Source organism: Leucopleurus acutus, assembly GCF_964270905.1.
Source record: "Leucopleurus acutus genome assembly, chromosome: 1".
Taxonomy (NCBI): Eukaryota; Metazoa; Chordata; class Mammalia; order Artiodactyla; family Delphinidae; genus Leucopleurus; species Leucopleurus acutus.
In genome coordinates, this window is record NC_139142.1 from 125,570,066 (window position 1) to 125,596,586 (window position 26,521).

General features: G+C 38.7%; 1 protein-coding gene across 2 annotated transcripts in view; it reads left to right on the forward strand.

Moving 5' to 3' along the window:
* TEX9 (testis expressed 9) overlaps positions 1 to 26,521 on the forward strand; it is a 212,426-nt gene that overhangs the window by 293 nt on the left and 185,612 nt on the right. Inside the window, exons 2-3 of one of the 2 annotated variants that reach the window (XM_082846619.1) lie at positions 9,854 to 9,959; positions 14,499 to 14,528. In XM_082846619.1, the coding sequence (XP_082702745.1) occupies positions 9,868 to 9,959; positions 14,499 to 14,528 (122 nt within the window). In that variant the 5' untranslated portion in view covers positions 9,854 to 9,867. Of the gene's footprint in view, positions 1 to 9,853; positions 9,960 to 14,492; positions 14,529 to 26,521 lie in introns of those variants that run through there. The other variant, XM_082846620.1, reaches the window with a different exon arrangement.

Sequence of the window (26,521 nt, forward strand, 5' to 3'; positions counted from 1 at the left end):
CCGGCTCCAATCAGTGAAGTCTCCATGCCATTCTCAATGCGCCGCAGACTCATTCTTCCTTCGTGCCTTTGCTCGTGCTCTTCCTCTCACCTCCCTCCCCACCCCACCCCCTTTCCTGGATTGCCCTCCCTCCTCCTCTATACCGCTCTCCAGCCAACCCAAGCTCTCGGGCACAGCTCAAGTCGCGGCTTGTCAGGGTCCCTGGCAGCTAAGGCCCCTGCCTGCCTCAGAAAGAAACGCGTGTAGTTCTCACAACATGGAGGCTCAGGCTCCAGCCACAAGCTCCTTCCTTCGGAGCCAGTTGAACCCCTGGACGTACTCTCTGCCCCCTACCACGCTACTCATCCTTAAGAGCTAGCTTTGCCCACCAAGAGTAAGACTCCCTGCCAGAAACATGCAAGTCCCCTTTAAGAGCAGAAGAATTGGCTTTTCTAGGTGGGGCTGATCAGGGAGGCCTAAACTGCCTGGGTGTAGAAGACTACAGCCAAGGCCTCTGGCACCAGACGGAACAGCTGCTCAGCTCACACTGACCTTTCTATGGGCCTGTGGGTGTTATGAGCTATTCTGCTTTAACTTTTCTGACAGTTTCTATCAGGTTTCTACCTGTCAGATTCTCTGGCCACTTTCCTACAGTGCTTGGACTTTGGGCAGTGAGTCCCTGCCACCTTTTAGACTCCTCCTGGGTGGGGAATCTGATTGGCTTGGGTTTCTTGGCCTTTGGAGTTCTAGGTTCCCTGCCTTGGCCTGGAACCTTTTTGCTTTTGCACCACTGTGCCCTCAGGCCTGACTCACAGAATCCACTCCCAGCTTCCCCCTGAGTTCTTGCACTGGTGGGAGCAGGAGGAGTAGGAGGGAGGAAGGACACCTGCGTGCAAGACAGCTCCTCCATGAGGATTCAAAGCCCCTTGGATTCCTTAGCACCCTGAAACCCACCGCACTGACTCTGCCACACAAACAAGCCCCCTCTTCCATAACCTAGGGTCACTATTCACTTAGCCATTTTTAGAAAATATTAGTTGTTTATGAACTTATTTTGCTTATGGACCCTTATGTTCTATGTAAAAACAGGCTTTTTTTCTGTACCAAATTGATAGACGTGCTGTGCACTAGACAGAAGCTTTGAAGAATGAAAATGCCTGATGTTTGCTGAGCACTTTTTACTGTGCAAGACCGACCTAGCACTTGCCATATATTGTCATCCCCAAATTGTATAATGTAGTACTAGTCTCCCTATTTTACAGATGAACCAGAAGCTTAGCGAGGTTAACACTCTTAAAGTGACCCAAATAGTAAATGAGGGAGCCAGGATTTGAATCCTGAAGTCTAATGCCAGAGCTTACAAGCCTTGGTGAAAATGAAGTTATACTGAAAAATCTTGAATGCATATCTAAGCTGTATATCCATGGGGAAGATGGAGGGAGTAAAAAGGCATTGGGGAAAGTTGCAAAGTCTCCCAGGTTCTAATTTTTTTACCTTGCCAAGAGAGAATGATGGCTCCACGTTGCCACAACCTGGGAGGGGGAAACCCTAGGGAGGAGGTTCATCCAAGAAGGGTAATGTATCTGAGACTGTCAAACGCCTTAAGAAAAGGAAGCTGAGAACCAAGACGTTTCTTTTAAAATTTACTACCGGGTGTCACACAGGCTGACTTCCCGACTGCAATTTTTCAGTGTTTTATAGGTTCCATAAAAGAGCATGTCATCCCAGCAGCCACTAGAGGGCACAGCAGAGCCGCAACCCTGAACTGCCCTCTAGCGGCGGTGCTGACGAGAGGGCAGTGTTGAGCCTGTGGGCCCTCAAGGGCCCACGGGGGGGTTGACATCTGGGACTCTTAGGTTCAACCAGCAATGAGAGGGGTCGCAGATAATGTCAGACTTAAGAGATCTTATTGCCAGAATGGACATCCTTGCAGGGAGGCTTTAAAGAGTCAGCCCCCACTGCTCACTTAAAATCTGGGAGTGGAGTGTGTGTTTTGTTATCGTCTTCCGAGAGGACGGTGAATACGGTTATACCAGTAGAAACCTAAAAGAAATCTGATGAAGTTATTCAAAATCGTGGGTGGGGACTCAAGCCAAACCCAGATACCTTGAGTAAAGGTGGCAGTGTAGCCATGGTGCTTCTGAAATTGTGTTTGCCCCCCTCTGGTTATGAAACTCTGTACTAAGGTCCCTCAGGGACCCAGAATCAATGTGGCTGAATTCCTCAGACCTTCGGTTTGACTCAGTGAGAAGTAGCGGAAAACATTATAGTGAACATGAATTTTCAAGAGAATACACTAAATTTTGAGCTTTTGTTTCTCAACCCTGAGGAGTATAAGTCTGTTCTCCCTGGGAAAGTGTACTCCCGTGGAAAATTTTGAGAAACACTGATGTAGTGGGGAAGAAAGACTCCAGTCTGAGACTCAGAAAACCTAGGAATTCAAACCCTCTGTTCTCATCTCTATAAAAATGAAAATCATGACCTATCTCACAGGGTTATTGTGAGAAACACACAAGGTGATACCTAAACCAGGGAAATGCTGTACACAGAGAAAGACAATCTATAAGGTGTATCGTGAGTACCTTGAAGCCTTATTTTATCTTAGTAATCCCGGGACACAGTTCCTTACTCCTGGGTGTTCATATTTGTTGAATTGAGTAGTTACCTAACCTGAATTTTCTTAGCCCAGTACATTATACCATCTTGCTCTCTTATGTCTAAACTTTGTCTCCTTTATGAAACTAAAGGAGTACATATGTTTATGTACATATGTTTATCATACATTTATTATACCTCATACGTAAGAGTGTCAGGCATTGAAAATATAAATAAATAGATAGATAGATAAGACCTGGTCCTAACTTGAAGTAGTTTACATTCTGGCGAGCAGAGAGACCTATTAATATATATTAGTTACACAAGGTGATGAGTGTAGTGGAGGGAGGGATTGGTCCTGCTCAAGGTAAAAGAGCTTTTGGAGAAGGCCTCTTGGCTATCATTTGAATGGGGTCTCATCGGGTGAATAGAAGTTCAACAGGCAGTACACTGAGGGAAGATGTTTTCAGGTCAAGGAGCAGCATGAACACTGGTGTGAAGCCATGAAAGGGCACATGAGATGAGTGCATAATGCAGAACCCAGTGTTAGCTCTGTGCTCAGATCCTTAATGGAGTGTATAGGGGAGGGAAAGGAGGGGAGGGAGACACAGCCCATTTTACTAAATGTTACTCTGTGTTAGTTACGATTGTTCTGACAAAATGAGGCCTCAAATAGGCTCATCATTGGTTAATATTGGTTAAGTGCTTAAAGTGTACATTTAATTTCCACCAAGTATGGTGGTTTACAGATGTGGAAAAGATCAGGTTCTACCCTCTTTTCCTTTCCCTCTTAAAAACAAAGGATTCCCTCACCCTTTTTTCCTTTATCATTACTTTCTCTGCCTTCTTCCATTGCAGACTTTTCCCTCTAGCAGCTGAAAGTGGAATATGTAATTACCTACATGTTATTATTTAAGGGAACAGGGAAGGAAGGCTTTCCATCTCCAAAAAAACTTTCTGTGTATCAGAAAGTGATGATTAATTTCTTTGGACTAAGCTTTTGTCTTTCAAAATGCATGTAGTACAAGGGGAGCTGATGTATCAAGTTCCAGTGCTGTAATGTAATTGAGTTTTCAGTCTTTTACTAGCATTAGAGGGAGGGAGGTGAGGGCAGTCAGGGGGAAGACAACAAAGAGGAAGCAAGATTACAGAAGAGGGAGGTTGGAAGGCTCAAAACCAAGTGCATATTGGCAAATTTGGTTAAATTTTCTCCATGCCATACTTACTAATGTTAGCATGATGTGAAAATATGATTTCTCCTGTTAGAGCGCAAATATTCTATTATGTCATCAAAACAATGGTTTGTTAAGGGGAAGTAGCCTAACTATTCAAATACTGGGTAAGGCAGCAAGGTGTTAACAGCCCTGTCACTACCTGGCTATGTGACCCTATCTATACCAGTCATTCTGTCAGGTCCCTTTACTTACTCCTAAGGATTATTGGGATAAAGTTCTCATAATGTACTTGGCTCTTCAAGTGAAAGGTATTATGAAAATGAATGCCAGATACTGCTTTGATTTCATTTAGAAATTTTCCACTGTTGTTACAATACACGTTTATGTTGTGACCTGCATTCTCTTTTTATGAAAGAAGGTTCAAGTTAATATCATCCGTCTGAATTTTAAAAGAAATGTTTACTTTTACTTGGGGCCAGAAAGGTCCCAAGTAGAAATTTGATATCTTGGAAATTCAGGCCAGCAGCAGCTATGAACAGAAGCCAGTTAGCGAAAAGCATATTTACCTAACCCTAAAAGTGACAGTAAAAAGACACTAGAGCCAGTCCTACAATGAGGAGGTCAGCACTGGTGCAGTCTGAACTGGTAGAGCCTAGTCAGTAATCCACAAACTCATCACTCCTCAGTTCAAGACACATTTAAGTCCCTCTTATATACTAATTATTATGCTGAAACTACAGAAAGATTTAAAAATAAGTGGTAAGGGACTTCCCTGGTGGACCAGTGTGTAAGACTCTGTGCTCCCAATGCAGGGTCCTGGGTTCGATCCCTGGTCGGGGAACTAGATCCCACATGCGTGCCGCAACTAAGAATCCGCATGCCACAACTAAGAAGTTCGCGTGCCGCAACTAAAGAGCCCACATGCCTCAACAAAGATCCTGCGTGCCACAGCTAAGACCCAGCACAGCCAAAATAAATCAATAAATCAAAAAAAAAATTAAAAAAAATAAGTGGTAAATACAGTATTGTTCTAATCTTCAAGAAGTTCATAATCTAATTGGAACATAGACATAACAGCCCACACATATTTTTAAACATGAAGTGAAAATGCAGGGGACAAACAAAAAAATAAGTGTGTGCCAGGATAATTTATTGAGCTATTAATTTGGTTTATGTTCCCCTTATATTTTCCCTCCTCTCCATTCCAAACATGCTTCAAGGGAGTTTTGTGTTTCTAGGCAGAAAGAAGTTTACGGGAGCTCCATATTAGACCATTCCAGGGGGCACCACTCACATTGTAATTGAAGCCTCCTGGACCACAACTCCTTAGGATGCTGTTACCCCTGGAGTTGTGCCCAGCAATTTGCCTTCCAGGTTCCTTGCTCCTAGAGGGATTTTGCTAGGGGGTTCAAGAGGTAGGGGCATCTGGTGAGGGAAAGGAGGAAAGAGAGAGAAGGAAGGAGGGGTTATGCGTAGGTGGAACTGTTGCAAATGAAAAAATTTCCCAAACTGGAAGAGAGTCAAAGTTCAGGGTTGCAGTAGTGGGGACACCAGCCCTGTTTCCTCGATCACCCCAAGTGATAGCCAGACCTCAGACAGATGCATGGTGACCCTATGGAGGCTGGATCGCCCTACCACTCTTGGTCTGTGAGCAGAGCTGTTGCTTGGCTTCTAGGGACCATGTATTCCTCAACAATGAAGTTGTCAAAGTCCATCTTCCCCCATTTTCTGGGCTCAACATAAATCTTCCAGACTCTAGTGCATTTCTAGGGAAGAACGGAGGGAAGCCCAGTAATAACTGGGATTGGAGTTCCTTCTACTTCAGTGGAATTAAGGCTGGGATCATTTAAGTCTGACGTGAATTTAATTTGATTTGAACACAATAAAGAAACGTGACATTTCTTGCACGCCCAAATTTGTACTTATAGCTTTAAACCTAACTAGTGGTGGATACTATATACAAAGCAGTGTTAAGCGAGATGTGTAAGATTAAGCATCACAGTGAATGGCACAGCTAATAACTGCTGAGGGAGTTAAGAGAAAGCAAAGAGCAAATGGAGGTGGCTTCACGGAGGGCCAAAAAAAAGTAAAACAGAGGTGGCTTCACGGAGGGCTTCGGACAGAGTTGTAGTGTAAGGAAAGGGAAGAAGTTTGTGAAAGTGGGAGAATGTCAGCAAGCCAGAAGGGAAAAGCAGTGTGAACAGAAGCAGGAAAATCAGCATGACTAAAGAGACAAACAGGAGACTGGCCTAAATGGAGTGAATAGCTGATGATAAAGGTTGTGCTGGGTACCAAATTCCAAATCTCTGCTTCTGTCCTCGCTGTATAAGGCAGGGTTGTATCAGAGAACAACCAGTAGAATATATTATAAATTTCTTGTAATATTCATTATGATCACATATTTATCACAATATTTATTGTAATTATTCTATTATAATATATAATTTAAAGGAACTGGCTTGCCTGATTGTGCGGGTTAATAGGTCCAAACTCTGTAAGGCAGGCCAGCAGGCTGACAGGCCAGAAACTCTTGGGCAGGAACAGGTGCTGCAGTTTACAGGTGGAATTTCTTCTTTCTTAGGAAAAACCTTAGTTTTGCTCTTAAGGCCTTTCACTTGATTAGATGGAGTCCACCCAGAATATCAAGGATAATCTCCTTTACTTAAAGTCCAATGATTGTAGATGTTAACCACATCTAACAGAATTCCTTCACAGCAACACCTAGGTTAGCATTTAATTGAATAACTGGTACATTAGCCTAGTCAAGTTGACACATAAAACTAACAGTCACATTCACTACACTCTTTATGTCATCCCTCATGTATCTGAGAAGAGGAGGAAGTCTTTGGACTTTCTTCTTAGGAACCTCAGGAAAGATCCTTTCCTATGAAGTAGGCCAACTTGTGTCCTTTCCTTGGGTATATTTATTTTCTTTGCTCTTTTTTGTATATAAATATACATACTCCCAGGAACTTCCTGTTTTTCTTCATCCTTCCCTCCCGCCCCCATTACCTGAAGTTGTACCAAGTAAGAATTGTGGTTTGATGTTAGTATGGGTTTTTAAAAAATCTTTTGTTTTTCCTATTTATAGTGCCTCTAATGTACCTATTAGCATCATTCTCCTGAGTTGGCCAAGCTCTCAGATTTCTGCCTTCTGTAGCTACCTTCTAAAGGGCTCAGCTGATGTAAGCCTCCATCCTTGTCACTTGTAACCCTGGGTCTGTGGTTGGAACAGGGCTCAGCATCCAACATAAGGGCAACCAATCCCCTGGCTGGACAGTGACCTGTGAGCTGGCTAAATATAAGGTCTTTGCTCAAGGAAGAGGTTAGTAATTAATTAACAAATTGATTCCTTTCTTGGAGAATATGAATATGATAAAGAGAGACAGTTAGGCAGTTGGCGGTAAAAAAAAAATAAAGTAGCTAAGAGACACAAGCGAGGCAGACCTCAGAAAGCATTAGGCAGCAGCAACCAGTAGAGGGAATAAGTAAGAGGCAACTGTGAGAAGACAAGCAGAAAAGGCTTTCAGAAGATAAGATAGTTGCTTAGTAATGGTAGGAGCAATAGGCCCAGAGGTGGATAGAAACTGGGGAGATTTTTTGATGGAGCTCCAGAGTAAGAGGGCACAAATGAGGAAGAGCAGATTATTGGCCAGGCCTTGGGGAAATCCAGAATAACTGACCAGAAACCAAGGAGCAGAAAGTCTAAGTGACTTCATACAGACTTGAAGAGAGCTAGGGAACTAAAAGTCCATTTAGGTTCCAATGCAGTTCTAGCAAGTGGTTTATTTCCTCAGATCCTCAGGAGAAGGTTTCCATTGCTACCTTACTTTAGGGTGGATCTCTCTCTTCCAAAAGATTCTTACACATGCGGTTATGGTCCTGACCATCTGAAGGGCTCAATTAAATGTCAAGAATTGCGTCCTCTTGAAAGTCTTACCTTATCCATTCCTCATCTCACCCGCACCCAGGTTGAGTTAGCTGTCCCTTTTCTGTGGTCCTTTAGGACCTTACACAGCCTTATGTCAAAGACACTATCTCATTATGTGGTAATTGTAGGCTTACTTCTCAATTTCTTGTACTTACCCTCCGCACCGTTGGCTCCAAGTACTGTGAACTGTATGTGGTTAGGATGTATGTTTTTATAATTTTTTTTTTTTTTTTTTTTTTTTGCGGTACGCGGGCCTCACTGCTGTGGCCTCTCCCGTTGCGGAGCACAGGCTCCGGACGCGCAGGCTCAGCGACCATGGCTCACGGGCCCAGCCGCTCCGCGGCATGTGAGATCTTCCTGGACCGGGGCACGAACTTGTGTCCCTGCATCGTTAGGCGGACTCCCAACCACTGCGCCACCAGGGAAACCCTATGTTTTTATTCTTTTCTGTATCTCCTACATATAGTACAGTCCCTACCATAAAGTAGCCACATAATAAATGTTTGTTGAATTGAATTATTGAGTTAGAGAGAACTCCTTTTGTTTAGGCCAAGAAAAAAAAAGGCAGGATGCAGGAAAAAGCAGAATGGGCTAATAAGAAAACTCAATAGCTTGTCCGTAATAATAGTGCAGGTACTAAGAACTTAGTTAATTCACACTTAAAATTCATGTATCTGTGACTATACAAAAATTTCCCAAGCAGCCAAATATTGTCTGTTCAGCTAGACATCTGGTGCTATGATTGACCAGTTTTAAAGGTACTTTGGCCAGCCCTCTTCCTTTGTTTTGTTTTGTTTTGTTTTGTTTTTTTGCGGTACGTGGGCCTCTCACTGTTGTGGCCTCTCCCATTGCGGAGCATAGGCTCCGGACATGCAGGCCCAGTGGCTATGGCTCACGGGCCTAGCCACTCCGTGGCACGTGGGATCTTCCCGGACCGGGGCGCGAACCCGTGTCCCCTGCATCGGCAGGCGGACTCTCAACCACTGCGCCACCAGGGAAGCCCCCTCTTCCTTTTAAGTAGTAGAGTCAGCTACATTCTCCCTTCAGCCTCCAGTTTCTCATCTGAATTCAGATCCACACTCTTGGACAGGCCAGGCTTGAGGCTCACTCTCAGGAACATCCCTTGGGCTTTGGAGCTGAGAGTCCAGGACCCAAATCCCAGCCATACCCCTTGCCACTTTTGTAGTCCCAGACAAGTCCCTCACAACTCTCTGAGCCTTGGTTTCAAAGTGGTAGAAGTGGGGAAATAGGACTCCCTTACATAGTTATGCTGAATGTTTGATGAAAAATATTTGTGAAAATACCTAGCACAATGTTTTATACTTCGTAAGAGCCAAATGAATGTGAATTTCCTGTATATTCCTGAGGAGGTGGAGAAGGGAAGGGAAGACATAGGATGATGGTGGAGGACAAGGACCTTGACAGTAACAGGGGCCCTGAAAATCAAATGGGCCAGCAGCCGAGGGACCGTGTGCCACCACTTGAAAATCTGTTAAAGCACAGGTCTTAGTCATCCAAAGCCACACTGCACCAGAGGCAGCTGCCACAGGAGATTTTTTGATCAGTGTGGAAGGACATTCAAACCCTGCCAGGTTGAAATTGGGGCACAGTTGTTAGTGAGATAGGCATCATTAACGGCAAGGGGAAAATTTTTGGCCTACACCAAGCAGAGAAAATTTTGAGATTCATCTAATGCTGTCTCAGAGAGTTCTGAGAATGTACAGAGGCAACCCCTGCAAATAAACCCAACACTGGAAATGGAGAAAGAAAGGAAGGTGTTAATAATCAATTGAGGAATCTCAGAGTATTCATAGGAATTTCACATCCACATGTATCCCTTCTGAGGTCCCGAAAGAAAGCCCAATGAGACCAGCTACTCTTCCCAGGTACTTAAGAGCCCAGATAATGTGTGTGTGTGTGTGATTGAGGGAGGGGGGCGTCAGGGTTTATGTTTTCCAGCTGCTCTGGGTAGAGTTCCCTTAAATCAGGATTAAAAACTGTTAAAGTTAGCTCATAAACAGGCTAACTGAACAGGCTGCTTGGCAGGCAGGGATTGAGGTATGACAGGATGGGGGTAGCATTCCAAAACAGGACGAGCTTGTTAGTCAGATTTTTCTGACTGAATATGTCACAGATGTCACTGATTGCTGCCTAATGTGTCATTTATTATCAGGCGGAAAATGCTAAATGATTACAGCTCTGCAGCAACCGGTGTCTCCCACCCCCATGAAGGAACACTTTTTAATTGAATGGACCACCGAATCTATTTTTAAAGGCAAGTGACTCAAGACTAAGTACCCCTTTTCACTCTAATTGGTGAACATCGTTTTCTCATTTCGAGTCCCCTCAGAGATGCTGTTGGAGTAGGGCTTCAATGTTCTTTCTGTGTCGTAGATGCTCTTTCTGAGTATATTTTTAAATGTTTTGAAATGTTAAAAATGGTAAGATGATAAGTTACCACCCACAAATAAATTCTATTTAATGGTGTTTTGAAAGGGTTAGTTTTAAAATCCTGTGTTTGAAGATTAAATCAAGACGTCAGACTGAAGGAAGCTTACCTCTACCAAATCTTATGAAATGACAGAAAAGGTTGAGAGATGGGGGAAAGGGGAAGGGGGAGAGGAATAATTGGTAACAGGACTGGGGACAAAAAAGTGTCATCAGTGTATCAAAAAATTTGGAAAATTTTCTTGGAAAAACAAATTAGAGCACCTGAACCTCAAATATTCCTAAGCTTAAGACTGCTAAAGGATTAGAAGCAATTTCAGGGCTGCTCCCATCTCAGAAAGAGCAGATTCAGTGCGTAGAGGGTGCTAGCATAATGACCAGAGCAATGAATGAAGACATAGCAGTTGGAGCAGCTGGACTGCTGATCTCCTTCCCTTTTCCTGCTTAGAATTGTCCCCAGATTAAAGCAGTGAGCCTGTGGGTCCTGGGAGCCAAAGATAGAATAATAGCAATGGACTCCAGGAGGGACAGGGAGACCCCTCGCTCTGAAATCACTCTGCCCAGCAGCATGTCCTTCCCTTCTCCTATAATCACCAGAGTCAACTCACATTAAGCAGAAGTAGAGCACTAAAAGGAATTTTCATTTACAAAGTAAAAGATTAATCAACATAAGAATAACCCAAGTTTGTAGAGGCAACAAACTCACTAAATACTGAAATAATACCTGTGGAAAGATAAATGAAAAGTAAGTGTATAAATTTCATCCTATTTTAAGAAAAATATAACTATAAGTAAAATATATACTTGCTACAAATTAACAGTTATCTTCAAAGAGATTAGGACATTATTACATTAGTGGAAAGGAAGCAAACAGTGATCTTAGGGGTTAAAAACATGATTTTCAAAATAAGAAAACTCAGCAGATGTGTATCATTAATAGAAATTCCTTGAAAGGACAACTGACTTTTGGATGAATTTTAATAAAATAAATAATGAATCCAAGAAAGGTGAAGATATTCAAGAAACAGTGGAAAGGAAAGAAACTAGTTAACTTGTCTAATTATGGCCTGTGTTTAAAAATTAGTAACATAAAATTAAAATCTAGATGCTGGCAGACTTTTTCTGTAAAAGACCAGAGAGTAAATATTTTCAGCTTTGTGGTCCATACAGACTCTGTCTTAACTACTCAGCTCTGCTGCTATAGTGTGAAAGCAGCCATAGATAATATGTAATTGAATGGGCCTGTTTGTGTTCCAATAAAACTTTATTTACAAAACAGGCAGCAGGACAGATTTAGCCTGCCTGCCACCCCTGTTTTGGATGAATGCAGCATAAAGATGGCAGAGACAAGGTGTGATGAAGAGATAAGAGGAAAGTTCTAAAAGGTCAATTAATAATGAACCTTTACAAACCTAACAATATAACATCAAAAGTCATGTTTATAATATAACGTATAAAGTAAAAACTGATAGAAATACAGGTAGTGATGAAAAATACACAGCTATTTTGGAAGACTTCAACTCAGACATTGACAGATAAAGTAGGAAAAAAGGAAGCAAGCGTAGTGAGAATTTGAATAACACAATAAAGAAACTTGACTGAATAGGTGTAAAGGACTGTATGCAATAAATGGTGAATGCATAATCTCTTCTAACACACATGCAACATTAACTACTTTCTAAAACAAAGAGAGAAAAGAAAATGTTAATAAATTCCCAGATAAGAAATCATTCAGGTCACATTCTTTGATCACACTGCAATGAAATTTGGAGTTAGTACAAAAGAATACAATTTTTGTAACTTGGAAATAAAAAACCCACACCTTTAAATAACTTTAACTTAGAATAACTTTAATGAAAACAAATGTAAACTGAAGCTATCAATTATTTAAACATAACAATACCAAAAATTTATTAAACATTACTATACAACCATCTTTGTGGTAAGTGATTCACCTGGATTGTCTCATTTTATTATCACAATAATCCTGAGAAGTTGATTCCATTATCATCTCATTTCACAGATGAAGAACTGAAACACAAAGCTCTGTTAAATAACCTGCCCAAGGGCACATAGTCCATAGATGACAGAGTTGGGATTTGAACCTAGATAGTATGGTCCAGAGCCAGCATATTTAACTGCTGCAACAAGAAGAACAATGAGATCAATACAATTCAAAATCTATACATACTCAGAGAAAACTTATAGCCCTGGATGCATGCATTAGAAAATAGGAAAAGATTGAATGGAAGTAAATCGTGCATACAGTTCAAGAAGCTAAAGGAAGAAAAATAAAAATATATAAGGAAAGTATTACTAAAGAAAAAACTAGAAATGCATGAAATAAGGAGTAGAGTTAATCTGAATAAAATTAAAACTGATCATCTGGAAAGAAGCAAAAATATCAGAAGTCTAGAATGTTTAATCAAGGTTAAAAAAAAAGAGACAGAATTATCAACCTTTGAAATAAGAAAGGGACATTATAAGTATAGAGTAGATTCTAAAAAATCTGAGATGAATACAAAATTTAAGATAATAAATTAGAAAATTCTAGATTAAAATAATTTCTGGAAAATAGAAATCACCAAAATTGACCCATGAAGAAATAGTCACCTTAAAACAACAACAATAAAAACAGTGAGAGCATAGTCAAAGCTCTCTCATAAAAGGTCACCAAACAAAGATGGTTCTATAAGTAAGGAACAAATAATCCCTATGGTATATTAATTAGTTAATCCAAAGCATGGAAAAAATAGAAAGTTTTCTAACTCATTTACATTGGAGCTGACATGGCCTGAATTTTAAAACTGGCAAGAAAAGCGTACACTCACTTATGAACACATATACAGATATCTTAAGTATTGGTATTAGTAACACTTTACTAATGCCAGAAATGTATTTTTTAAATGTCATAAGTAAGAAGGATTTATCTAAGCTATTTATCTAAGGTATTCAAGGCTGATTCAAAATTCAAAATATATTAATGCAAATCATTACATTCAAAATAAAAAAAATATTAAGAGATACAAATGGCGTTTGATACAATTTGACATCTATTTTTTTTAACATCTTTATTGGAGTATAATTGCTTTACAATGTTGTGTTAGTTTCTGCTGTATAACAAAGTGAATCAGCTATATGTATACATGTATCCCCATATCCCCTTCCTCTTGCATCTCCCTCCCACTCTCCCTATCCCACCCCTCTAGGTGGTCACAAAGCACAGAAGCCTGTGCTATGCAGCTACTTCCCACTAGCTATTTTACATTTGGTAGTGTATATATGTCAATGCCACTCTTTTACTTCATCCCAGCTTACCCTTCACCCACCCTGTGTCCTCAGGTCCATTCTCTACGTCTGTGTCTTTATTCCTGTCCTGCCCCTAGGTTGATTAGAAAGAAAATCACTTTTGCAAACCAGAAATAGAAAGAAACTTCTCTGTTTTAATGAAAGATATCTGCATACACAAGCATCATAGCTAATGAAGTATTAGAAGCTTTCCTATGAAAGTTTTTTCAATATTGCTTTGAGAGTCCTGGCTAATGCTATATGATAAGAAAAAGAAAGTTAAAAGTGGCAAACCAGGAGAAAATATTTTCAAAATATATATTATTACATTTAATAAAGAACACCCCAAAATTGATAATAAAAATATAAACAACCTAATAAAAACATGTGCAAAGGATCTGAATAACCACTTCCATAAGGAGAAATGTAAATAATGAATAAAAAGTAATTTAAAATAACAGTGAATTGCATTTTTTTTTTTTTTTTTGCCCTTAGAACTGGCAAATGTGTAAGAGATTGATAATATCTAGTGTTTATAAAGATGTTGGGAAACAGGTATTTTCATATACTGTTGGTCAGAATGTAATTTGTAAGACTTTCTTAGAAAGCAATTTAGCAGAATTTACCAAAATTTTTACTCTACAATTTCTTTTACTCAGCAATTTTGTTTCTACTGTTTCAGCCAAAAGAATTGTTCATAGTGCACAAAAAAGAAAATACTTGTTTGTGTGCACCAGGAAATTTTAAGAAAGTTTGTTGCAACATTGTTTCAAATAGTGAAAAATTAGGAGTAATTTATATATCCGTTAGTAGGGAAATTAATTAATTATGTTACATTGATACAATAGAATACTGTGCAGCTGTTAAAATGAGACTGATCTGTATTCGACAGAAAGAGCTGAGAGATGTATTTTTAGGCTAAAAATAAAATTACAGAATTATTGTGAAGTGTGGATGTGAATTTTTTAATGTTACACATACATGTGCATATACATATATATATATATGCACGTATATATATGCATGTAAATGTATAAAAAATAATTTGGAAGTAGAATCAACTAATGTTTTTTTTTAGGGAGGACAGCAAGAATGAGGGACAGGAAACAGAGGTAAGACTAATGTTTTAGTCTCTATATTTCAGTGTTGTTTGAATCTTTCAGTGAATATATCCTGTAAATTTCTATGATTTTTTAAAGTTTTTTTTTTTGAGTTTTAACATACTGAAACTAAAGTGCACAAATTATAAGTATATAGCCCAATGAATTTTTAAACGTGTATTACTCATGTAACCACTACCCAGATCAAGATGTAGAATATTTCTGCTCCCTAGAATGCTCCATTGTGGTCCTCCATTGTACCCACCACCACAGATTATTTTATCTGTCCCTGAAATTCATAGAAATAGAATCATACAGCTTGTTCTAATTTTGTGTCTGGCTCTTTTAGTTTCATATCATGTCTACTATACTAATCCATGTTATCAGTTCTTTTCTATTGCTTATAGTATCCCACTGTATGAATACACCACAATTTAGTTATCCATTCCTCTGTTGATAGACATTTGAGTTATTTTCAGTTTGGGGCTATTAGGAAGAAAACTGCTATGACTTGCCTTGTACATGCCTTCTGCGATATTCATGCATTTCTCTTATATACCTAGTACTGGAACTGCTGGGTCGTAGAGGAGGTTTTAGTAGAGTGATTCAAGGTAATTGTAACAATTTACACTTTCATTAGTGTATATGGAAGTTCCAGTTCCAGTTGCTCCATATTCTGGTTACGACTGCATATTGTCAATTCTTTTCATTTTAGCCGTTCTGATGAGTCCATACTGATATTACATTCTGGTTTTATTTTTACTTGCTTGATAACTAATCATATGGAATATCTTTTCATTTACTTATGTCCATGCTGATATTTTGTTTTCTAAAACACCCACTCAAGATTTTTCTCATTTTGTTTGAGCTGTTTATCTTCATTGTGTTGTTTATCTTTTTCTTACTGATTTGTTGGCATTCTTTAGATATTGTGGCTATGAGATATTTTTTGGATATATATGCTACATCTATGATATATGTATATAAACATGCATATATATCACAAGTATCTTCTCTTAGTCTATGACTTTCTGGTTCACTCTCTTGATGGTGTACTTCGATAAATAGAATTTCAGAATTTATAAATCTTTTATGGTTCATGGTTTTTTGGGTCTTATTTAAGGAAATCAATGCCTACCCCAAGGGCATGGAATTATTCGTCTATGTTATCTTCTAGAACGTGTCAGCAGACTATGGCCCATGTGGCCTGCCACCTGTTTTTGTGAATAAATTTTTATTGGAACACAGCGATTCCAATTCATTAGTGTACTGTCTATGGTTGCTTTTGTGCTGTAGCAGCAGAGTTGAGTAGTTGCAACGGAGACCATGTGGACCACAAAATTGAAAATACTGAGAATCTTGTACTTTACAGAAAAAATTTACTAACCCCTGTTCTAGAAAATTATTGATTTCCTTTCATATTAGGCCTATAATCCAATTGGAATTAAGTTTTGTAAATGGTATAAAATAGGGTTAAAGTCTGTTACGTATGAATTATCTAACTGCTCCAGCATCAAGTTTTGAAAAAAAATCTCATTACCACAAAATTGCAGTAGCACCTTTGATGTATATCAGGTTACTGTATAGGCATGGGCCTGTTTCTAGACTCTCTCTTCTATTTCACTGTTTATCTATCACTGCACCAGTACCACACTATCTTAAATATTGTAGGTTTATGCTAAGTCTTGGTATCTGATATTGTAAATCTTCCAACAATTTCTTCTTCCTGATTTTTTGGCTCTTGCATTTCCATATAAAGTTTAGAATTGCCTGATAAATTTCCACAGAAAACCTTGCTGGGAATTTGACTGTGACTGCGTTGAGTCAATAAATTAATTTTGGGAGAATTGATGTCTTTATAAAACAGAGTCTTCAAATCCATGAACATGGTATATTTATCTATTTGTTTAAGTGTTCTGTGGTTTTCCCTACAATGTTTTGTATTTTTCAGTTTAGCAATCTTGCATGTCTTTCATCAGATTCATTCCTAGATATTAGACCGTTTCCAAAGCTATTGTTAATAGTGTTGTATCTAAAATTTTATTGACTAATTGTTTTTGCAAGTGTAATATATAGAAATGCAATAGATTTTTATATATTGAGTTTGTATCTAGTGACCTACCTAAATTCATTTATTAATTCTAATAGTGTACATATTTTTTTGAGTTTTTCTATATTGACAACCACGTCACCTGGAATTACATTTTTACTTGCTCCTTTCCAATATTTATACCTCATAATTCTTGTTTTGTGCCCTTTTGCACTAATTGGGACCTATGGAACAATAATTAACAGAAATGATGAAAACGAATGTATTTGAATTGTTCTGAGCTCAGGGAGAAAGCACTCAACATTTCACCATTAAATATGTGAGCAATAGACTTTTTATGTATAAACTTAATCATATTAAAGAGGTTCTCTTCTATTCCTAGTTTGTTGAGAGTTTTTATCATGAACTAGTGGTTAATTTAATTGGATGCCTTTTTTTTTTTTTTGTCGGTACGCGGGCCTCTCACTGCCACGGCCTCTCCCACTGCGGAGCACAGGCTCCGGACGCACAGGCTCAGCGGCCGTGACTCACGGGCCCAGCCGCTCCGCGGCATGTGGGATCCTCCCAGACCGGGGCACGAACCCGCGTCCCCTGCATCGGCAGGCGGACTCCCAACCACTGCGCCACCAGGGAAGCCCTGGATGCCTTTTTGTATCTGTTGAGGTAATCATATGGCCTTAATGTTCACTTTTTGTTAAAGAAGTAAATTATATTGATTAACTTTCAAAATTTAAACCATTAAAAAAATTTTTTTTGCCCACACCCCATGGCATGTGGGATCTTAGTTCCCCCGCTAGGGATCAAACCCACGGCCTCCATTGGAAGGCGGAGTCTTAGCCACTGGACCACTGGGGAAGTCCCTATACCATTTTTTATTCCTAGAATAAGCGAATTTGGTCATGACGTTGTACACATATTCTCTGGATCTGATTTTCTAATATTTTATACTAATGTGTGTATCAATTAATAAGAAGTACACTTATGCAGTTTTCTTTTCTTGTAATTTCCTTGTATATTTTTGTATCAGGCTTATGCTGGTCTCATAAAATGAGTTAGGAAGAAGTGCTCTCTCTATATTCCTTAAAAGAGGTTGTACAAGATTGGTATTATTTCTTTCTTTAAATGTTTGGCAGAAATCACCAGTAAAGTCATCTATACTCGAATTTTCTTTGGGATAGATTTTAGTTACAGATTTAATGTATTTCTTTCTTTTATTATTTATTTATTTTACCTTATCCATTTTTTCCTTTTTATTTTTTTTTATTTTTTATTTTTTGCGGTACGCGGGCCTCTCACTGCTGTGGCCTCTCCCGTTGCGGAGCGCAGGCTCTGGATGCACAGGCTCAGCGGCCATGGCTCACGGGCCCAGCCACTCCACGGCATGTGGGATCCTCCCGGACCGGGGCATGAACCTGTGTCCCCTGCATCGGCAGGCGGACTCTCAACCACTGTGCCACCAGGGAATCCCCCTTTTTATTTTTTAATTGAAGTATAGTTGACATACAATATTATATTAGTTTCAATTGTACAACATACTGATTCAGCATTTATATACATTACAGACTGATCACCACAATAAGTCTAAGTCCATCTGTCACCATACAAAGTTATTACAATGGTATTGACTATATTCCCTATGCTGTACATTACATCCCTATGATTTACTTATTTTATATCTAGGAGTTTGTACCTCTTATTCCCCTTTACTTGTTTTACTTAACCCCCTACTCCCCTTCCCTCTGATAACCACCAGTTTGTTCTCTGAATCTATGAGTCTGTTTCATTTCGTTTTATTTATTCACTTGTTTTGTATTTTTGTATTTTTTGCAATGTTGTCAGTTTTATTTTTGCATAGGAAAAGCATCATAATGACTAATGAGAAGATTAAAATGGTCTCTGTGAATCATCATCTCTTGCCAGTGGTTATTCAGATTCAGAGTGGAGTATGAGACACTCTCTGCTTAATAATTTGTCAAAAGCAGTGGTTCTCAACCAGGGGCAGTTTTGCCCCTGAGGGGTTGTTTTGTATTTTAGATTCCACATGCAAGTGATAACATAGAGTATATATCTATGGCTGAGTAATATTCTCTTATATATATATAATACATATATATATAATATATATGTATCTCACATCTTCTTTATCCCTTTGTCTATAGATGGACATTTAGGTTGCTTCCATATTTCCACACTGGCTATTGTAAATAATGCTGCAATGAACATAAGGGTACATATATATTTTTGAATTATATTTTCATTTTCTTCATATAAATACACAGAGGTGAAATTGCTAGATCATATGATAGTTCTATTTTTAGTTTTTTGAGGAACCTCCATACTGTTTTCCATAGTGGCTGCACCAATTTACATTCCTACCAACGGGGCATGAGGGTTGCCTTTTCTCCACATCTTTGCCAACACTCATTATTTGTTGTCTTTTTGATAATAGCCATTCTGACAGGTGTGAGGTAATATCTCCTTGTGGTTTTGATTTGCTATTCCTTGATAATTATTGATGTTGAGCATGTTTTCATATGTCTGTTGCCCATCTGCATGTCTTCCCTGGAAAAATGTCTATTCATGTCCTCTGCCCAATTTTTACTTGTTTTTGTTTGATGTTGAGTTGTGTGAGTTCTTTATACATTTTGGATATTAACCCCTTTTGCAACTATCATCTCCCATTTAGTAGGTTGCCTTCTCATTTTGTTGATGGTTTCCATTTCTGTGCAAAACCTTTTTAGTTTGTTGTAGTTCCATTTGATTATTTTTGCTTTTGTAGCCCTTACCTGAGAAGACAGATCCAAAAAAATATTCCTAAGACCAATATCAAGAAACCTACTGCCTATATTTTCTTATAAGAATTTTATGGTTTCAGAACGAACATTTAGGTCTTTAATCCATTTTAAATTTATTTTTGTAAATGGTGTAAGAACGTGGTCCAGTGTCCTTCTTTCCCATGTAGCCGACCAGTTTTCCCAACACCATTTATTAAAAACATTCTTTCCCCACTCTATGTTCTTGGCTCCTTTGTTGTAAATTAATTTGCCGTGTAAATGTGGGTTTATTTCTGGGCTCTCTATTCTGTTCCATTCATCTATGTCTGTTTTTGTGCTAGTACCATACTGTTTTGATTACAGTTGTTTTGCAGTATAGCTTGAAATCAGGGAGCATGATACCTCCAGCTTTGTTCTTCTTTCTTAAAATTGGTTTTTCAATTCAAAGTCTTTTGCGGTTTTATACAAATTTTTGAATTATTTGTTCCAGTTCTATGAAAAATGCCATTGGTATTCTGGGATTGCATTAAATCTGTAGGTTGCTTTAGGTAGTATGGTCATTTTAATAAAATTAATTCTTCCAATCCATGAGGACAGTATATCTTTCCATTTATTTGTATTGTCTTCAATTTTTTTCATCCACAGTCTTATTGTTTTCAGAGTACAGGTCTTTCCTCCTTGGTTAAATGTATTCCTAGGTATTTTATTCTTTTTTGATGCAATTGCAGTTGTAGATGGGATTGTTTTCTTAATTTCTGTTTCTGGTAGTTTATTATTAGTGTATAGCAGTGCAACAGTTTTCTATATATTAAAATCTTGCATCCTGCAATCTTATTGAATTCATTCATTAGTTCTAATAGTTTTTGGTAGTTTTAGGGTTTTTTTATGTATAGTATCATGTCATCTACAAATAGTGACAGTTTTATTTCTTGCTTTCCAATTTGGACACCTTTTATTTCTTTTTCTTATCAGATTGCTGTGGCTAGGACTTCCAATACTATGTTGAATAAAAGTGATGATATGAGCACCCTTATCTTGTTCCTGATCTTAGAGAAAGAGCTTTCAGCTTTTCACCCTTGAATATTATGTTAGCTGTGGGTTTTTCATATATGGCCTTTATTATGTTGTGGTAAGTTCCCTCTGTACCCACTTTCTTGAGAGTTTTTATCATAAATAAATGTTGAATTTTGTCAAATGTTTTTTATGCATCTATTCAGATGATCATATTATTTTTATCCTTTGTTTTCTTAATGTGATGTATCATGTTGATTGATTTGCAAATAATGAATCAACCTTGCATCTCTGGAATAAATATCATTTGATCATGGTGTATGATCCTTTTAGTGTATTGTTGAATTTCATTTGTTAATATTTTGTTGAGGATTTTTGCATCTGTGTCCATCAGGGATATTGGTCTGTAATTTTTTTGTAGTATCTTTATCTGGTTTGGGTATCAAGGTAATGCTAGCCTTGTAGAATGAATTTGGAAGCATTCATTTCTCTTCAATTTTTTTAGTAGTTTGAGAAAGATGGGTATTTACTCTTCTTTAAATCTTTGGTGGAATTCACCTGTGAAGTTGTCTGGTCCTGGACTTTTTTTTTGTTGGGAGTTGTTTCATTACTGATTCATTACTAGTGAACAGTCTACTCAAATTTTATATTTTTTCCTGACTCATTCTTAGAAGAGTGTATGCTTCTAGGCATTTATCCGTTTCTCCTATGTTGTCCAATTTGTTGGTGTATAATTGTTCATAGTAATGTCTTATAATCTTTTTTATTTCTGAGGTCTAAGTTGTACTTCTCTCTTCTTTCTGATTTTATTTATTTGAATTCTGTCTCTGTCTCTCTCTCTCTCCTTGAATGAGTCTGGCTAAAGATTTATCACTTTTGTTTATATTTTCAAAGAATCGGCCCTTAGTTTCATTGATTGTTTCTATTGTATTCAATCTCTAATTTATTTATTTCAACTCTGATCTTTATTATTGTCTTCCTTCTACAATACTAACTTTGGGGTTTGTTTATTCTTCTTTGCTAGTTCCTTTGGGTGTAAATTTAGTTTGTTTATTTGAGATTTTTCTTGTTTCCTGAGGTAGGCCTATATTGCTGTAAATTTCCCTCTTAAAACTGCTTTTGCTGTGTCCCATTGATTTTGGAACATTGTTTCCATTTTCATTTGTCTTAAGGAATTTTTTGATTTCCTCTTTGATTTCTTCATTGACTCATTGGTTGCTTAGAAGCATGTTGGTTAGCATCCAAGTATTTGTGTTTTTTTCTTAGTTTTCTTCTTGTAATTGATTTCTAGTCTCATAGAAAAGATGCTTGATATAATTTCAGTCATCCTAAATTTACTGAGACTTGTTTTGTGGTCTAACATGTGATCTATCCTGGAGAATGTTCAAGGTGCTCTTGAGAAGAATGTGTAGTCTGCTGTTTGGGGGTGGAAAGTTCTACATATATCTGTTAAGTACATCTGGTCTAATATGTCATTTAAGGTCAATGTTTCCTTATTGATTTTCTGTCTGGATGATCTGTCCACTGATGTAAGTGTGGTGTTTAGGTCCCCTACTATTACTGCATTACAGTCAACTTTTCCTTTTATGTCTGTTAATATTTGCTTTATGTGTTTAGGGGCTCCTATGTTGGGTGCATAGGCAGTTACAAGTGTTATGTCACCTTGTTGGATTGATCCCTTTGTCATTATGTAATACCCTTCTTTGTCTCTTGTTACCGTCTGGGTTTTAAAGTTTATTTTGTCTGATATAAGTATTGCTACCCCAACTTTCTTCTCATTTCCATTTGCATGGAATATCTTTTTTCATCCCTTCACTTTCAGTCTGCGTCTTTACATCTAAAGTAAGTCTCTTGTAGGCAGCATATATATGGGTCTTCTTTTTTTTTCTTTAATCCATTCAGTCACCCATGTCTTTTTTTTTTTTTTTTTATGGTATGTGGGGCTCTCACTGTTGTAGCCTCTCCCATTGTGGAGCACAGGCTCTGGACATGCAGGCTCAGCGGCCATGGCTCACGGGCCTAGCCACTCCACGGCATGTGGGATCTTCCCAGACCGGGGCACGAACCCATGTCCCCTGCATCGACAGGCAGACTCTCAACCACTGTGCCACCAGGGAAGCCCCACCCATGTCTTTTTATTGGAGAATTTATTTACATTTTAAGTAAATATTGTTAGATATGTACTTATTACCATTTTGTTACTTGTATTCTGGTCGTTTATGTAGTTTTTCTCTGTTCCTTCCTTCTTTTTTTGCTCTCTTCCCTCATGGTTTGATGACTGTCTGTAGTGTTATGTCTGGATTCCTTTCTTTATTTTTTGTGTAACTGTTATAGGTTTTTGGTTTGTGGTTACCATGAGGTTCATATATAAAAACCAATGTATATTTCAGTCTATTTTAATTTGATGGTCACTTAAGTTTGAATGCTTCTAAAAATGCTACATTTTTTACTCCCCCCTTCCAATGTTTTATGTTTTGGATGTCATATTTTACACCTTTTTATTTTTTGTATTGCTTAACTAATTATTTTATTTTTTAATTTATTTATTTTACTTTATTTCTTTGGCTGCCTTGATCTCAGTTGCGGCACGTGGGATCATCATAGTGGCATGTGCGATCTTCCGCCACAGCGCTCAGGCTCTTTGTTGCAGTGCACAGGCTTCTCTCTAGTTGTGGTGCGTGGGCTTCTCTCTAGTTGTGGCATGTGGGTTTTCTCTCTCTAGTTGTGGCGTGCAGGCTCCAGGGTTCATGGACTCTGTAGTTTGCGGCACATGGGCTCCCTTGTTGAGGCGCACGAGCTCAGTAGCTGCTGCGCATGGGCTTAGTTGCCCCATGGCATCTTAGTTCCCCAACCAGGGATGGAACTTGCCTTGGAAGGCGGATTCCTTACCACTGGACCACCAGGGAAGTCCCTAATTATTTTAGGTAGATGATTTTACTACTTTTGTCTTTTAACCTTCACACTAGCTTTATCAGTGGTCGATCCGCTATCATTACTATGTGTTTGCTTTTACTAATAATACTTTCCTTTCATAATTTTCTTGTTTCTAGTTTTGGTCTTTTCTTTTCTATTTAAAGAAGTCCCTTTAACATTTCTTGTAAGGCTGGTTTAATGGCAATGAACTCCTTCAGCTTTTACTTGTATGGAAAACTCTTTATCTCTCCTTTTATGCTGAATAATAACCTTGCTGGGTATGGTAGTCTTGTTTGTACATTTTTACACCTAACGTTGTCTCAGAGGTCTCTTAAACTATCTTATTTTTGTTTGCTTGTTTTAGTGCTTTTTTCTTTTTGCTGGTCTAATTGGGCGATTTCCACTATCTTGTCTTCCAGATTGCTGATCTGTTCATCTGTATCCTCTAATATGCTATTAATTCCCTTTAGTGTATTTTTCATCTACATTTTTGTGTTATTCAGTTCTGCTGGTTCTTTTTTATATTTTTATCTTTGTTGAAGGTCTCATTGATTTCATCCATTCTTCTCTCAAGTTTGGTGAACATTTTTATGACTATTACTTTATAGTCTCTGGTAAATTCCTTATCTCCATTTTGTTTAGTTCTATTTCTGAGGTTTTGTCTTATTCTTTCATTTGGAGATATTACTTTGTCTCCTATTTTGCCTAACTTTCTGTGTTTGTTTCTTTATTAGGTATATCAGTTACATCTCCTGGTCTTGAAAGAGCAGCCTATGTAGAAAGTGTTTTGTGGAGCCCAATAGTGCAATCCCCCTGGTCACCAGCGCCTCCAGGAGTATTCTCTCTGTGGGCTGTGTGCACTCTCCTGTTGTGGTTGGGCCCTGATTGTTGCAGACACACTGGTGAGTGGGGCTGTCCCCTGGTATACTGGCTGTGTGGCCTGGCTGTGACTTCTGTAGTCATGCTGGTGTGCAGGGCTGCCCGCCAGAGTGGGAGCTGCTTTGGAGGGGTGCCAGTGCCAGCCAGGGTACCCACTAAGTGGGACGAGGTGGGAGCCACTTTGGAGGGGCTGGCCAGTGGCTGGCAGGCTTGGTAGATGTGTCCTCAGGGGAATGCCAGGGCAGGACATATGGCATTAGCTAGGTTGATGGAGAGTGACAGAAATGGTGCCTGCCAGCCCTGGGCCAGCTAGGTAGAAAGAGAGCTAAAAAAAAAAGATGGTGCCCATCAGCACTTCCATGCCCAGAAAAAGTTCCAGCAGATACCTGCCTCTCCAGCATATGCCCTAAAATTAGCCAGTGAATCTCCTTGTGTGACCCAGGTACTTTCCAAGCTTCTGCCTCTGTGCTGGGTATCAGAGTGCGTGAGTCTGTGCATGAGCTCTTCAGGAGCAGAGTCTTGGTTTCCCAAAGCCCACCAGCTCTCCTGGTGAGCCTTGCTGGTTTTCAAAGCTGGATGTTATGGGGGCTCATATTCCTGGTGCAGATTTTCTGGGTCGTGGCGACCCACATGGTGCTCAGACCCCGTACTCCTCCGGGGGAACCTCTGTTGTTGTAATATCTTTCCCACTTGTGGGTCACAGCACTTGGGGTGTGGGTTCTGACTAGACCATGTCTCTGCCCCTTCTACCTGTCTTGATGTGGCCTTTTCTTTCTATCCTTAGTTGTAGAAAATCCATTCTGCAGGTCATCAGGTTATTCTCAGAGATAGTTGTTCTATATGTAGTTGTTGTTTTGTTGTGTCCATGGGAGGAGGTGAGCTCAGAATCTCCCTACTCTGCCATCTTGATCTGGACCCCTCTGGATTTAATATATTTAACAACTATTCAGATTAAAATTTTTTTTTCTTGTGTCAATTTAGATAACTTGTGATCTTAAAGAAAACCATCGGTTTTATTTAGTTTGTTAAGTTTATTTATATAAAACTATGTATCATAACCCTGTATTATCTTTTTATGTCTGTAGGATCTGCAGTGATATCTCCCTTTCATTTTGATATTAGTAGTGTATACTTTCTTTTTCTTGATTGGTCTTTCTAAGAGTTTATCAAGTTTATAGATATTATGACAGAAAAAATGTTTGATTCTGTTGATTTTTGTCTATGTATGTGAGCTTACTCTTTTTTCAATTTATGTTTTCACTTTTATTAATTTCCTTCTATTTTTTATTCTTTTTCTAACTTCTTGAGATGGTAACTTAGAAGTTGATTTTTCATTTTTTTCCAATGTATGCATTGAAAGTCATTTTTCTCCTAAGCACTGTGAATCAACAGGTCCAATCAGGAGAGAGAAATCACACAGTAATTTCAACAGAAAGATTTTAATATAAGGAATTATTAACAATACCAGGGGATGGCAGTAATGAGAGATTGGTTAGCAAGAATTAAAGAGGATTCAAAAGAATATAGGACTAGTAGATACAGGGAAAAGCTAGTACACCCCAGAGCTGAGATAGCACACCAAGCAAGAGGCCCACTGAGGCCTGAGATCCAGACCTTTCTTTAGAAGGCACAGCGTGGCTCACTAGATGGCAAAAAGGTTACTGTGGTGCCATCCTGCTTCAATATGCTGGAAATCCACCCTCTGAAACTTGCTGGAAATTCACCCTGTGGGGTGCTAGGGAAGACTCTTCACAGGGAGATATCTCACTGGAGGCCCTTTGCTACAAAACTGCCTGAGGGATATGCCAGGGGAAGCCGCTGGCTGCTAGGTGCTGCTGGCCACTGTGCACTGCAGAAGTCTCGTGTAGGGGAAAATAATGCATCCTGGAAAAGCTTGCACAGCAGGCACCCCAGAACCAGGAAGCAAAAACTTTTCCTTCCTGCAATGTATTTACAGTGCCCTCTAATGGCAAAGTACCAGTTGGCAAGGGGAAATATTTAAAGGACCCAAACCCATTTTCACAAAGCAGCCTAATAGGTGGAACTTAGAACTGAAAGGCAGTAAGTAATAACCAGCACACACCATTTTAGCCATATCCCATAAAGTTTAGTGTGTTTTATTTTCAATATCTAATTTTCATCGTGCTTTCCTGACTGCTGGGTTATTTAGAAGAATGTTGGTTAACTTCTAAACGTTATCAAATTTTCTAGTTACCTATTAATTGATTTCTAGTTTTATTCCACCATAGCCTGAGAACATACCCTATGTGATTTTAATTTTTTGAAGTTTTTTCAGACTTGTTTTATGTATACCATATAGTGCATTTTGGTAAATATTTTGTGAGCATGTGAAAAGAATGTGTATTCTCCAGTTGCTT